The sequence below is a fragment of the Podarcis melisellensis genome (assembly GCF_964234715.1).
Source record: "Podarcis melisellensis genome assembly, chromosome: 6".
Taxonomy (NCBI): domain Eukaryota; kingdom Metazoa; phylum Chordata; class Lepidosauria; order Squamata; family Lacertidae; genus Podarcis; species Podarcis melisellensis.
The window spans coordinates 96,483,133-96,498,389 of NC_138538.1; the positions used below are offsets into that span (position 1 = coordinate 96,483,133).

General features: G+C 44.5%; 1 protein-coding gene across 1 annotated transcript; it reads left to right on the forward strand.

Annotated features, from left to right (window-relative positions):
• Nucleotides 1-1,827: 1,827 nt before the first annotated feature.
• On the forward strand, nt 1,828-13,331 carry TADA1 (transcriptional adaptor 1). The gene is made up of 8 exons (XM_081915153.1): nt 1,828-2,084; nt 4,786-4,877; nt 5,245-5,310; nt 7,807-7,904; nt 10,245-10,454; nt 11,427-11,578; nt 11,682-11,844; nt 12,619-13,331. Exons 1-8 carry the CDS (start codon nt 2,011-2,013, stop codon nt 12,769-12,771), a joined length of 1,008 nt encoding a protein of 335 aa, XP_081771279.1. The 5' UTR covers nt 1,828-2,010; the 3' UTR covers nt 12,772-13,331.
• Nucleotides 13,332-15,257: the final 1,926 nt, after the last annotated feature.

Here is a 15,257-nt window from a genome sequence, read left to right on the forward strand (position 1 = left end):
CAGGCAAACGGCACAGCCTGCTTCTTGGAAGAAAAGCAATGACAAACCTGGTCAGCATCTTAAAAAGCAGAGACATCACCTTGCCAACAAAGGTCCGTATAGTGAAAGCTATGGTTTTCCCAGTAGTGATGTATGGAAGTGAGAGCTGGACCATAAAGAAGGCTGATCGCCGAAGAATTGATGCTTTTGAATTATGGTGCTGGAGGAGACTCTTGAGAGTCCCATGGACTGCAAGAAGATCAAACCTCTCCATTCTGAAGGAAATCAGCCCTGAGTGCTCACTGGAAGGACAGATCCTGAAGCTGAGGCTCCAAGACTTTGGCCACCTCATGAGAAGAGAAGACTCCCTGGAAAAGACCCTGATGCTGGGAAAGATGGAGGGCACAAGGAGAAGGGGACGACAGAGGACAAGATGGTGGGACAGTGTTCTTGAAGCTACCAGCATGAGTTTGACCAAACTGCGGGAGGCAGTGGAAGACAGGGGTGCCTGGCGTGCTCTGGTCCAGGGGGTCACGAAGAGTCGGACACGACTAAACGACTAAACAACAACAAAAGGTGCTGGAAGTTCAAGCTCTGTGAGGTTAATGCTGTGAACAAACTATAGTTCCCAGGACTCTTTGGGGGAGACGCTGATGATGTGGATCAGATAACAACAACAACAACAATAATACGCTGAATTAATACACCCCATCGTTCTGCCCAGACACTGAGGTCCAACTCCGAGGGCCTTCTGGCGGTTCCCTCGCTGTGAGAAGTGAGGTTAAAGGGAACCAGGCAGAGGGCCCTGTGGAATGCCCTCCCATCAGATGTCAAGGAAATAAGCAACTATCCTAACTTTTAAAAGAAGGCAGACCTGTTTAGGGAAGCTTTTAATGTTTAATGCTGTATTGTGCTTTTAATATTTGATTGGAAGCTGCCCAGAGTGGCTGGGGAAACCCAGCCAGATGAGCAGGGTATGAATAATAAATTATTACTATTCATTATTATTATTATTATTATTATTATTATTATTATTATCTGATCTGTAAGTTCAGTTCTGTGTTGCATGGATGAAGGGTGGCATATAGTCATAAAATTTTACACCACTTAGTGGTAAAAAAAAACCCCTCAAAATGGTTTATGAAAAGATAAAGCAAGAAAAAAAATCACAACCATACTTTAAAACATATTTAAGTTAAAACACTAAAACAGATTAAAATTATGTCAAAATATGAAGTCCCTTGGCTGAAATGCAGAGCTGGCCAGCTTTGATATTTTTAGGGTCAGCTCTAATCTGCTTCAGGGGCTAGAAATGTGTTTTCCCCAACCAGAGGTGCTCAGGTTGTAGGGAATTGTTGGCACCGCCTAAAGGTAAGAGCTTTTTGCTTATGGCGCACATGCGCTCGGGCCGGTTGGGGCTGTGCACATCACAAAGAGCAATGTAACATTGAAGTGTTTAGTGGTTCTTATCTCTTAAAAATCATAAAGGTGTTTCTTAGGAGTGGGAATGTTTTCTGCCGCATTTTGATTAAAAGCTGTCTGCCAGTTGCTAGATAAAATTACTTTGTGGCTGTCCCTGCAATATGATCTGAATTTTGCCCTTCTCCCTATTAGCAGCTGTGACTTAAGAACATATTCCGGTTAATTGAGATGGCTACATCCAAGAAGAGCAGCCCCGAACCCTAGTTTAGCTTTTCCTCAGCACCCAGCTTCCCTCCACTTTATGACTCCTAGGAAGGTGGGAAACTCTCCTCCTCTGGAGGCTCATTAAGCAGCTAGGGAGGCTTTTGCTGAGATTCCTGCATGGCAGGGGGTTGGTCTAGATGACCCTCGAGTCCCTCCCAGCTCTACGATTCTCGGATTCTATACTAGGCAGTCACTCTGGGAGCGCGAGAGGAGCGGAGGAATTACGGCCGGGAGCTGCGAAACCAAAAAGCAAAAGGAACCCGTCAAGGATCGTCTCTGAGGTTGGCGCGCCGGGGCCGGCCGGCCCAAGCGGAGCGGGCGGGCGGGCGGGCGGCGCCCGGAGCCATGGCGACCTACGTGAGCGAGCTGGAGGCGGCCAAGAAGAACCTGAGCGAGGCCTTGGGCGAGAACGTCAAGCAGTGAGTGAGGAGCGGGGCCCTTTCGCCTTCTGTCTCTCGGCCCCTCCGGCCGCTTAGCCGCCGCGCCCTGCGCGAGGGGCCTAGTAGGCCGTGCCCGAGCGCCGGCCTCGATTTGTCCCTCGCACCCGCGGGGCGGGCGTTGCCGGGGCGGCTCACAAATAGGGGGGTGGCTGGGTGGCCGGGCGGGCGGCTACTGCCCGAGTCCTTCCGCGGCCCCCGAGCCCACTTCGCTTCGGGGGGCGCCTCCCCGCATTCTCATTTCTTTGTTCCGGAGCCCCGAATCTCTCCTCGCCGATACCTCGCTGCCGGCATCGAAGTGGCGTCGAGCGGAAAGAGCGTTCTCGTTTGATTTATTTCATAACATTTATATATCTCTCCACCGTACGAAAAGCAAACGAACCAAACCTCCCCGCGGTCTACGGAAAAGAGAATGAGTTCGTGGGAAGTTCACAAGCCGGCTTACTTAAAAGTGAAAATGCCAGCAGAATGGATCAAAATTCACTTCAGCATTTCCACACACTTGGGTCTAACCTTGCCCAAGCAGGTGTGTTTTGAGCAGGTGCAGAAGAGCGCAGCCTGCTCGGTCTCCAGAGGCAGGGAGTTCCAAAGGCTCGCCGCCACACTCCGCGATCGGGGTCCCACACATGCGGAATGGGGCTTATGGGCACCTGCAAGGGGGCAAGCAGGTGCACGTGGAGGGACCTCTCAAGGTGGTTTGACAAAAAAAGATGACAACAATAAAAATCAGCACTTACTCTTTTTTACAACCCTAATTAAAAAACACACCCAGAGAGAGAGAGAGGGAGGCAGAGAACCAAAATGGAATAGACTGTGAAACTCACACAAACTTTCTAAACATCTGGGTAAGGGTAAAGGTAAAGGGACCCCTCATCATTAGGTCCAGTCGTGGCCGACTCTGGGATTGCGGTGCTCATCTCGCTTTATTGGCCGAGCGTACAGCTTCCGGGTCATGTGGCCAGCAGGACTCAGCCGCTTCTGGCGAACCAGAGCAGCGCACGAAAACGCCCTTTACCTTCCCGCCAGAGCGGTACCTATTTATCTACTAGCACTTTGATGTGCTTTCAAACTGCTAGGTTGGCAGGAGCTGGGACCGAGCAACAGGAGCTCACCCCGTCGCTGGGATTTGAACTGCTGACCTTCAGATCGGCAAGCCGTAGACTCAGTGGTTTAACCCACAGGACCACCTGCATCCCTAAACATCTGGGTAGGCTTGTCTAATAGAATAGGAATATCTAAATAAGAGCACAGTGCCCTGTTCTGGAGAGAATATAAACCTTGTAGGGCCGGCCCAGCCATGAGGCAAGGTGAGGTGACCACCTCAGGTGGCAGGATCTGCAAGGGTAGCAGATGTGGCCTCCAAGGAATGCATTGCCCACTGCCACAGTGGCAGAAATGGCTGCATCTGCGGAGGAGCATTTTGTAGTTCACCTCAGGTGCCCAAAGCTCAAGGACCACTCTTCTCTTCTTTTAAAAATAGAATGGGGAAATGTATTGAACTATTTGAAGATACACTGTAAACAAATTAAAACATTAGTAGGACTGATATAGAAACGTGCAGTAAGAGACAATTAAGGGGAAGATAAGGGAAAATTTGTAAATATATTTTAATTGGATATGTAAGCTTCTTTATGTAATATTTTGTGTTTCAGCTAATATTGTTTAACACCAATTTAAACTGGTTGCTGGTTAATTGCCTTGATCTTCCTGCTGGCATTCGTCTGCAGACAGAGTTTCCTGGTCATGTGGCCAGCACAACTTTTCTTGTTGCAGCTTAAAATATATTTAAAACAGAACAGACAAGAATTACTAGGGCAGAGATGTACCAGCCCTTCACTGAATTGAAATGTCCAGAATTATTATTTTTTAGGGGGGCAGTACATGACGGTGGGGTGGGGGAGAGGCAGTTGTGACAAAGTCAGCAATGGCTTGTAATGTAGACCAGTTGTTGAAAGACCACCTACCTGTTTTATTTTTCTCCCATGGCGGTGGGGCAAGCAGGCGAAGAAGAGACGTCCTCCCCCTAAAAAATGGCCAACAAGTTCCAGTACCTCTTTTTCTTAAAAAAGAAAGAAAGCCCTTAATATAACCATGCTATAATTGCAAAGAACACAATTTTTAATTACCCCAGGGGAAACACTGAAAAAAGCCAGCATAAACTGAATCACTTCCATGGCAATTTCCAGCTGCTTTCTTTGGATTGTGTAATTAGTACACGTAGGATTATGCTGGAGCCAGGAACTTGAGGTGTAAAATTCGACATTATTATTTTCAGATTGAGTATTGCAGTTACATAATTTTCCATAGTTCTATGTTCTGTTTCCAGGCTCTCATATTCAACAGAGAGTCCTGATGGTCAAATTGTTCCTTAAATTTATTAACTCTGAAGTTCTGCTCGTCTTTGGACTAAATAACCCCTGAGGTTCCTCTAATGCAGTGGCGGCCAAACTTGGCCCTCCAGCTGTTTTTGGACTGCAGCTCCCATCGTCCCTAACTAACAGGACCAGTGGTCAGGGATGATGGGAATTGTAGTCCCCAAACAGCTGGAGGGCCAAGTTTGGCCACCACTGCTCTAATGTATGAAACTGCGTGGTAGTCTCTCCTAAAGGGTTGAAGAGGGAAAGAGTAGATTGTTGAGAAGCGAAGGCTAGGATTGAGGGTACATTATTTATATATTTCACAGATACTGGGCTAATTTGAAGCTGTGGTTTAAGCAAAAGATCAGCAAAGAAGAATTCGACCTAGAAGCGCGGAGGCTCCTGACACAAGACAATGGTAAGAAAACTATATGTGAGTTGCCCTATGTGGCTTCCATGAATCTCGTGCTGAACTTGGGGGTAGCTGCAATACTATACAGTAATGAATACTATACAGTAATGAAATGAGCAGGCCATGGGGTGGGTTGAACTATAGGGCACTGAAACGGCACCATGATCAATGAAGACAATGTTTAGCCACCCCTTTGGTTTTGGAGATTGCATCAGGCATTGCTCAAGCACCTCTAGTTCTGTATCTAGTTCTGTACTTGCTGTGTAGACTCAAGGGGCATCTTCCATGCCACTATATGATGCTGAGGCAAGTGCATGTTTTCTTGTAAGATGGCTTGCTGACATCTTTATGTGGACTTCTTTTCTTTTGGCAGTCCATTCTCACAATGACTTCCTGTTGGCTATTCTCACACGATGCCAGATCTTGGTTTCTGCACCTGGTAAGTCGACTGTTAAAATGCTCATGCACCTGGACTTTAGGAGAAAGAGCTGTAGTGTGTTTACTTCAGCAGCAATTCTAATATTCATTTTAGTATGGTTAGATGCATGCTGAGTCTGTTTTAACATATTGGCCTGAATATAAGCCTCACTTGTTTCCAAAATTCTTACCCTGAAAAGTTAAATTGCGGCTTATATTCGCAACCTTATGGTATGCAGCCAGGAGCGCAGGGCAAACAGCGCCAGGAGTGTGGCAAAGTGGTGCCCACCCCACGTGCAGTCCCCCATCCTCTCCCCCCAGGTCGGGAAGGGAGAGAGCGAGGAAGGGGAAAGGCCACCGGCAACGCAGCACAGCTCCCCCCCCCTTATGCAGCCAGGAGCAGCAAGGAATGGAGCGGTTTATATTTGGGTATATGTTCTTTTTTTTCTTTCCCAGCCTCCATTTTTAAAGGTACGGTTTATATTCAGGTGCTGCTTATATTCGGGCCAATACGGTACTTCTCAGAAACCAATAGAGCTGCTTCCTTCCCAAAATAGCTTTTTTTGAAACCTGGAAATATATATATATTTCATTATTGTAAATGACATTGGCATGGATCTTAAGGATGCTATTGATAAGTAACTTCAGTAGCAGATGTGTACTGCAGAATGAATAGACCCAGGAAAGTGGGGCACATATGAATAGAGGAGGGGATCCTGAAGTTTTCATATTAAGCCTTGGCACTGGAGTTGGAATGAAGCACACAGAAGCAGCATTCATTTTCTCTCTGTGGTTTTTTAAATAGGACGTTGTTGTTGTTTAGCCGTTTAGCCGTGTCCAACTCTTCGTGACCCCATGGGCCAGAGCACGCCAGGCACTCCTGTCTTCCACTGCCTCCCGCAGTTTGGTCAGACTCATGTTTGTAGCTTCGAGAACACTGTCCAACCATCTCAACCCTTCTCCTTGTGCCCTCAATCTTTCCCAACATCAGGGTCTTTTCCAGGGAGTCCTCTTTTAAATAGGACAGTTGTAGCTATTCCTAGAATGCTTCCTTAGGCTGCCTCACCATAAATATCTGCAAATAGGCAAAGGTGATATCAAACTTGATTGACTGGTTGGAAGGCCAACAGTTCCTCCTCTACCCACGATTGCAGCTGTGATCATTGTACTGTGATCATACCCTCAGATCTTTGGGTACCTGTACTTTTTCCTGCCTTTTTCTCAGGCCTCCTCACCTGGGGATGCAGGTAGATTGCTCACCAAATCTCTTTATCCTCCTCTTCCTCCCTTTCTATGACTCAGGCTTAAAAGCCCCCAGAAGAAACTGGAGACTTTCATCCTCTCATCAGCCCCACACATGACAAGTGCAAACCATCTGGGTTGATTTCTCTTTGAGCTAATTGTGAGCAGTCTGCCAGCTTCATCATAACCCTGTACAGTGGGACTAATAGGTCTGAGCAGCATACCTAATTTGTAGGAACAGGTTGAAATGCCCATATTTTGCTTGTCTTAAGATTAAATAAACCTTATGTTGAGCATAACTTAAACAGTAAAGTCAGGATAGTGGAAGCAACGCATTCATAAGCACATTTACTTGAAATGAAAGTAAGTGTGCTTGAGACTGCAGTGTTAAATGTTTTTCAGAATTCCATTTCAGAAGTACAAGTCTGATCCCGAATGTGTTGGGAAAAAAGACTTGCCATGATTCTGTCTAATTGGGTAGATTTGTGAGCTGCCACACACAGAACATTCTCCAGAAGTCCTTCAGGGAGTAAGGTAGAAGACTTATTGTGAAAGTGATTAAAATACAGTTTGGAGCTTGCAAGAGAAGATGACAATTTGCTCTTCTTTGACTCACGACAGATTATCATAAGTCAAGGGGGCCTATTTTTATCTCTCTTCAAAAATGCTTTTGTTATGCCCTGAAGCAGCACACTCTTATTTATCAAGTGTCACTGAGATTCATGTTCTGTCTCTGTGTAATCATTGCTCTTCCATGTCCATGGAGTTCTTGCCACAATATGGTCCTGTTGGGAGCCCTGGTGGTCTTGTTCTTCCCCTGGTTCTCCTCACCCCAGCTTTCTAGCAGTTGTACTCTCATCAGGGAAACCCTGCTGTGTTCCTCATTTTGCCAAACTTTGTGCTGCACTTCAAACTTTATGCTGCAATGTATGCCATTCTTCAGTATCACAACCAGTTAAGTGCCCCACTGATGTAAGTAATGTATAAACACATAATAAAAAGGAGTCCTTTTGCTCCAGAGAGCACACTATAAAATATATTGACTGTGGTTCAGAGACATGAGTGTGATGCTGGGTGTGAGTAGCAGAAAATAGCTCAGCCCAGAAAAGTGGAAACTGTGGTTTGGGAAGCTGAGGTTGCTGGAGTAGAGCATAAGCAACCTCTGGCACTTGTGATAGACTGTGATGACCAGGATATTTAAATTGGACAGGGTGCAATGGAGGTTTAGATCCTTACCAAATCTAAGACTTACTGTTTTCTTCTTTTCCATTTCCAGAGGGTGCTGGCTCTTTGCCATGGACAGGAGGTTCTGCAACAAAACCAGGGAAGCCCAAGGGGAAGAAAAAGTTTTCCTCCGTTCGGCAGAAGTTTGATGTAAGTTTGTCCATTCTTCCATGCATTAGAAAGAGGAAAACTAAGCCTAGATGTTGGAAACCAACATGATAAAAAATGCAGAGCTGCTATCATAAATAGCAGCCCCAGCTCAAGTTCCCGACACACTCTCCAAAACCTTTAGTACAGTTCACCAGGCATATCCCTACGCTGTACATTTCCACACCTCCACTAGTGGTAGCCACTGAGGTGGTTTAGCAGTGTGGAAATGTTTCAGATAATGATGTTGGGAGAGCAAAGGGAAGAACTCGACCTGGGACTGGAATTTTGGCCAACTGTTACTTGGCAGACTTCTTAGATTTATTTTTTAAAAGTATGAATACCTCACTTTTTTGCCATTCCTAAAGGAGTTGCTCAAAATGGCATACAAAAGCAACAATGACCCAACTATTAGAATACAAATTATGAAGCCAGAAACAGCAGCTGAAAGCAAACACCAAAAGAGCAGCACCAGCAACTGATACAGTTGAGTAGCAATAAAATCAAAAGTGGAACAGGCCCTGGTATAGGTGCCACTTCAGAACCATTCTGCATTTGTAAGAACTCAGTCTTTTAGTGTGGCGGCACCTTCTCTCTGGAACTCCCTGCCTATTGATATCAGGCAGGTGCTTTCACTGCACTCTTTTGGGTACTTGCTAAAACATTTTTTTAAGACAATCCTATCCAGATGCTTAGGAAATTGATGTGAGTTTTAATCTGTTTTTTGTATATTGTTATTTTAAAAGTTTAGGATAGTCTTAAATAATTGTTGTTAACTTTTCTTATTTATCTTTTTTGTAAACCATTTTGAGATTATTTTACAATCAGGTGGTGTAGAAATTGTATGAAATAAAATAAATAAAAGCTTGTTTTAAAAGGAAAGTTTTCAGTTGCTGGCAGAACACAAATAAAGGGGAAGATAACCTCTTGGGGCAGGGAGTTCTACATATGAGGTGCCACTGCAGCAGAAGCCCTCAGAAGGCCGTCAGTGGCACACATAAGAGAGATGCAACAGCCAACCTTAAAGAACAGGCAGATTTGCATAACGTAATTTCAAAGGCTTTTGCATGAGCTTGGATGAAGGAGGAAAAGGGAAGGAGAAGAGCAGAATAGCTTAGGGAGCCAGTAGATGTCATTATTAGCAGCAGTTCTAAAGATGTATGGGTATTAAGGACGCACCACCAACATGCCAAGTCATGCTTTGCCCCTTCTGGTGTTTGAGGTGTCTTCTGATACAGTTTTAATATTATCAATCTCTTCTCCACAAGCATGAAGATAGGGACTCTGCAAAGTGCAAGTGAGATTAATGAGAAACAATATTCTCTGCTTTTGGTGCAAAGAATGTGCTCTCAACTATAGAGGCTACGTGAAGGGAATTATGTTCAATTCAAAAGGAGAAACATTACAATTTTTTGTTTTATTAATTCCTTTTTTAAAAACAAACACTAAAAGTAGCCTACAAATTGCTTACATTAATAAAATCAGCATAACCACCCATATGGTTAAAATTGGTAGAGTTCTATCTTATACTCAAATAAATGGAAAAAAAATGCTCAAGAGGCCTCCTGTCTTTCACAACTTGCAACTAAGAAGTTTATTTAATGTGCAAATATATAAAAGTGGCTTAGACAGAAGAAGATTGCTTTGAGAATTAGTTACACAATAGACTGAATAGCTGAATAGACTAAACTCATGTACAGTGGTACCTCTGGTTGCGAACGGGATCTGTTCCGGAGGCCCGTTCGCAAAAGAGCGCAACCCGCAGCGGCATGTCTACGCATGCGCAGGTTGCGATTCGTTGCTTCTGCGCATGTGCATGACGTCATTTTGCGCGCCTGCGCATACGCAAGCGGCAAAACCCAGAAGTAACCCTTTCCGGTACTTCCAGGTTGCCGTGGGACATAACCTGAAAGAACGTAACATGAAGCAGACGTAACATGAGGTATGACTGTATAAACGTACATGCTAGTGATAAAATTGCAAAAACATGATAAGAATGCATACATAAATAAACTGGGTAGGAATAATTGTGAAATGCCCAGTAAGAAGTTGGATACCACCCTGTTTTTGTGTATTTCTGTGGAGCTGCAGATGTGATCTATATCCTTAAGAGTTCAGTCCTATATGCACTTATCCCAGAGTGTGTACTGTTGAACTCTGTAGGGCTTTCTTCATGTATAGGATTGCAGTTTAGGGGGCTGCTATGATAAAATAATGTGTTTAATTTCTCTTATCTCTCTGAAGTCTTAAGAAAGTGGCAGGTTATGTGTCCAAATGGAGCATTATTTAATCTCGCTCAGTGTTTTAGCCTAGACAGATGAAATGTATTGTTATACTTAACAGCACCGATTCCAGCCTCAGAATCCATTATCTGGAGCTCAGCAGTTTGTGGCCAAGGACCCCCAAGAAGATGATGATCTGAAGCTCTGTTCACATACAATGATGCTTCCCACTTGGGGCCAGCTGGAGGGAAGGATGATTGTCACTGCTTATGAGCACGGACTGGATAATGTCACTGAAGAGGCAGTGACAGTTGTTGTCTATGCTGTGGAGGTGAGATAACACAGAAGGAAAAATGTGGCCCTGGTTTTGCTGCAGGCAGAAAACGTCTTATTTTGTGTATGGTATGGAATTAAAACTAGCTATCACTATAGAAATAAACAAAACAGATACCCACAAAACAAAACAAAAAACAAAACAAAACCAGCCTTTGCAAGCATATATGATAGCACTTTTGGTGTTATTTCTCAGAGTATGAGTAAGGCAGGCTGAGATTTTTCTGTAACTGCTGGCATACAAACTTGGACTTTATAAAGCATTTAATACTGGCTTAAGTGCTGAATGAAAGAAAACAAAGCCATATCTGGTTCTGATGAAAATCTGACTCCGTGCCTTGGATTTCTAAGCATCTCAACCTTTTTGCTTTCTCTCTCTTTTTTTTTTTTAGCTCTTAGTTGTACATATTGTGAGGGAGTGAAGTTGGGGAAGTTAAGATGGGGATACATCTCCCCTAGTCTATTATCTGCTTTTGATGTTAACCTTGGGGCCACTATTTCTTCTGCTCCTCCCTGCCTTTATAGTGGAACACGGCAAACATGAATTAGCAAAAGTTCCTAAGAGGCTTATGTCAGTTTCCAGCAGCTCTAGTTCCAGTGCCGCCAGTCCAATAACTCTGGCCATCCCTCCTCATATGAGTTATGAGTCAGAGTCCCTGTTGCTGCTTAGAGTGGGGGTCCTGACACTAAGTCTGCCAGGGTCATCTTCTTAGAAGATAAGTTGTGTAGATTTGGATCAGGCTGATGTGTGGCTATGCTAATGACATGCATTGATTCCCTGGATTGTTTCTGGGTAACAATTCAGTCTGCAATTTCTTTGGCATAAAGCTCTGCAGCCTGACCAGTGGGTGTTCCGGTTTCAGGCTTGGGTGTCGTGCAAAGTATTTACAATGTAATAATCACAGGACGGGAATTGGAAATTGTTCTTGGTACTCATCATGAGCAGTAAATATGAGTTCTGTCTCTGCAGAAGCATCTTAAGGATATCCTTGCATCTATAATATCAAGGAGAAAGGCCTACCGTCTCAGAGATGGTCACTTCAAGTATGCCTTTGGAAGCAATGTGAACCCACAGCCTTATCTGAAGAATAGTGTTATTGCTTACAACAACTTAACTGAGTGGTAAGAAAGTACCTATTTTAATGTGGTGCAGGACAGAACTTTAGAATATGAAACTACCGTTTTTCATTCTTTCCTCTTTTCCTCCCTATTTCTCTTTTTCTAGCCCTCCCACATGCTTAGCTCCCCCTCCTGGTCAAAACCTTGCTTCCCACCCACCTCCTGACGATGCTGAGCAGCAAGCAGCTCTACTCCTGGCATGTTCTGGGGACACCTCTCCAGCAACTCTGCCACCAGTCAACATGTATGACCTCTTCGAAGCTCTGCAGGTAACTTCCTTATTCTGCTAGCTAGCTTGGCTTGGAGAGAGTGTTTTCTGGCAAAACCCCAACATAAGTAACCTTGGGACTGTAGGAAGGAAATGCTCTTTTCTGTATAAGTGCATATGCACTACATAAACTTCCAGGTTGTATCTAGCTGTTAACCCAGCAACTGTTTTAGATTTTCCAGCGAACTAAATTTAATTTCCTACTGAAGCTCCCAAAATTTAGGCAAACAGGCCCAGTCCCCACTCTATGTACTTCTGATCTTACATACACTTATCAAGCCATCTTTCTATGAATCGCAAACATTATTGGACAGGGCAACAATTCACTTTTTAGCTATGCATGTAACATGTGGTCATATTCCCCTTACCGTTCTTGGTACAGTAATTCCCAAACTGTATGCTAGGAACATAGGAAGCCGCCCTATTCTGAGTCAGACTATCATTCCATCTAACTCAGTGCTGTCTACTGTGACTGACAGCAGAAGTCCAGGATTTCTGACAGGGGCCCCTCGCAGCCCTAACTGTAGATGCTGGGGACTGAACCCAGGACCTTCTGTGTGCAGAGCACACATTCTGCCCTTCCCAAAAGGAAGGATGTATATCTTGAAAAATTAATTGGCACATGCATCAAACACTCTTTGTCCCTTGGACTGGGGATTATGTAGCGTATGCAGCACTAAGAATAAGAAACACACAATTAGTTCCAGTTGGACATTTTAGGCCTTTTACGTTGAGAATATGTTGCTAACAAAATTTCCTCATATGTAACCTGTAGGTCCACCGAGAAGTGGTTCCTGCACACACAGTCTATGCCCTCAATATTGAAAGGATCATCTTGAAGCTCTGGCACCCAAACCACGAGGAGCTGCAGCAGGACAAGATCCATCGGCAGCGGCTGGCTGCAAAGGAAGGACTCCTGACATGCTGAGGCAGAAGCAGTGGCCAGTGCTGACGATCGGCTGGGCTGGTATCTCCTGGACCTGCCGGTTGGGCATTTTGACTTTGGGATCACAGGACTTGCATTATTGTGCCAGCTTTCCCAAGTGGAAATGTGGACTTCTTTCCTATGGAAATATTACTTGAGAAACCAGAGTGCTTTGTGCTTGCTTCTAGAAAGGATAAAAGAGCCGTGCCTCAGCGATGCTTATGCTTTGCTCCGGCACCCTCTTTTAATCACAGTGCACGGCAGTCATTCCAAAAATAGTTCTGTGTCACTGTGGAAAAGGAAAGTAACATTGTTTGCTGTGGAGAACCTGTTCCTGTTATTATTCCCTTCATGGAATGAAGGATTGTGGCCAGAGATTGACAGAGGCTGGTTCTTAGAGTTGCCAAGTTTTAGGGCTGCAGTTTGAGCCGCTGCCCTGGGCTGCCTTTGCAACTATAGCAAAGAGCTTTGTACATAGCAAAGAGCTTTTGTGTTGGGTTTATATAATGTATGACAAAAGGGGAAAATATTGATCCACATTAATAAAATTGGCTGTAAGACAATTCTCATAAAAGAGAATCTTTTTATCTCATTTTTTTTGTTTCAAATGAAACAAGTAAAACAAGTACTAGCTACTGTCAGAGTGGCAAATCACCAATGCATTCCCTTGAACATGAATTTTTCATTACAGTGTTGCTGAAAAGTAATTTAAGCATAGAGAGTTCATAAAGCCAAAGAAAAATCAACCCCAAATGTGCCAGACTGCCCCAAATTAGCCATGTTGCCTTTCAGCCCTATTGTTAGATTTATTTGCAAGCAAGTCTCACTGATTTCAATGGAACATGCTTCCATCAGCCTTTCAGCCCAAACCTTGTGTATGTTAGCTCAGAAGTAAGTGCCACTATGTTCAGTGCAGCTTAATTCTCAGTACACATGCATAGAATTAAAAGTTTTGCTCTTGATCCCCATTAAACAGGTGGGAATTTGAAGCTTGGTAATAATGACTTGTTGAAATCCAATTGCACTGGTGTCGTGTAGTAGCTAATAGATTTAACCTGGGATAGCTCAGTCAGTAGAGCATGAGACTCTTAATCTCAGGGTCATGGGTTTGAGTCCCACATTGGGCAAAAGATTCCTGCACTGCAGAGGGTTGGACTAGATGATCCTCAGGGTCCCTTCCAACTCTACAGTTCTGTGATTCTGTGACTGAGTTACAAATGAAAATGTTCCTGGTTCAAATCCGACCTCAGCAATGAATACGCTGGGTGGCCTGAAGCAAGCTACACACTGAACCCTCTATTTGCAATATGGGGATGTTAACCAACTTGCCTTTCAGGCTATTGTAAGGATTACCCGCTAACGTGCATGAAGCTCTTTGAACAAGCCCCCTACACAGGCTTTGTTTGTTTGATAGCATGGCTAAACTGGAGTTTGAACCGGGACCTGAGCCATGCTAGATCTCCAGTGCTACTTTGGATTCTATGTCCAGTAAGACTAGTATAAATTTTCTTTCTTCTGATGTGAAAAGGAGGACACAAAAACGATGTATCCTAGACTCAGGGTCTGCTAAAAGGCTGCACCCCTCTCTCCTGGGAAAAACACACTACTGTATGGGAACCCAAGTGTTTTTTCTCTCATGACTGAGCACATGTCTGCTGTTGTAGGTGGTGGGTCTTCTGTGGTCATCTTCTGAAATGGTGAGTGTGTCTCAAGCACTTGACAGAGTTGCTCCTAAATGCTCCCACTTGGCAGTGCCTTGGTTTGCTGATGGGGATAGATGTGTGTGCATGGTGACCACCTTCAGCCTTCATGCCTGTGGCTGGCCCCTGAAAACTTCCCTGCTGCAGGTGTTAGCGCTGTACTTGCTGGTGCCAGAGGGTGGGGCAAGCTGGAGTGTCTGGTATTGGGAAAGACTGATTATTTATTCTATTTATTTATTTATTCGCCACTCTCGCGCACTCAAAGCAACTTACAAAAAATAAATGGCATTTCCGTATGCTCTGGTTTCTGTCACGGTGTCCCGTTGTGCCAGAAGCAGTTTAGTCATGCTAGCCACATGACCTGGAAAGCTGTCTGCAGACAAATGCCGGGTCCCTTGGCCTGAAGCAAGATGAGCACCACACCCCATAGTCGCCTTTGACTGGACTTAGATCTCTCTCTATCATCTATCTATCATCTATCTATCTATCTAATCATCTCAGATCCATTTCTATCCCACCCCACTAAAAGATAAGGTCTGGATGAGTAAGAATGTTTTTGACTAGCGCCTAAAGTCGATAGTGATGGCACCATGTGTGTCTCCCTGGAGAGAGCACTCTAGAAACAGGGAGTCGCCACAGAGAAGGTCCATTCTTGTGTTGTCACCCTTTGTACCTCCCTTGGTACAAAGTGTACCAAGTGTACCCTTGGAGGGGGCACACAAATAAGGGCCTCAAATGATGGGTGGATATGCCAGGGTGGGGAAGGGAACTGCTTGGTGTACATTGGCT

Coding starts and splice junctions, on each gene's coding strand:
- TADA1 (XM_081915153.1), top strand. CDS start 2,011: ATGGCGACCTACGTGAGCGAGCTGGAGGCGGCCAAGAAGAACCTGAGC. Junction 5,311..7,806: donor GATCTTGGTTTCTGCACCTG/GTAAGTCGACTG, acceptor TTCCATTTCCAG/AGGGTGCTGGCTCTTTGCCA. Junction 11,579..11,681: donor TACAACAACTTAACTGAGTG/GTAAGAAAGTAC, acceptor CTCTTTTTCTAG/CCCTCCCACATGCTTAGCTC.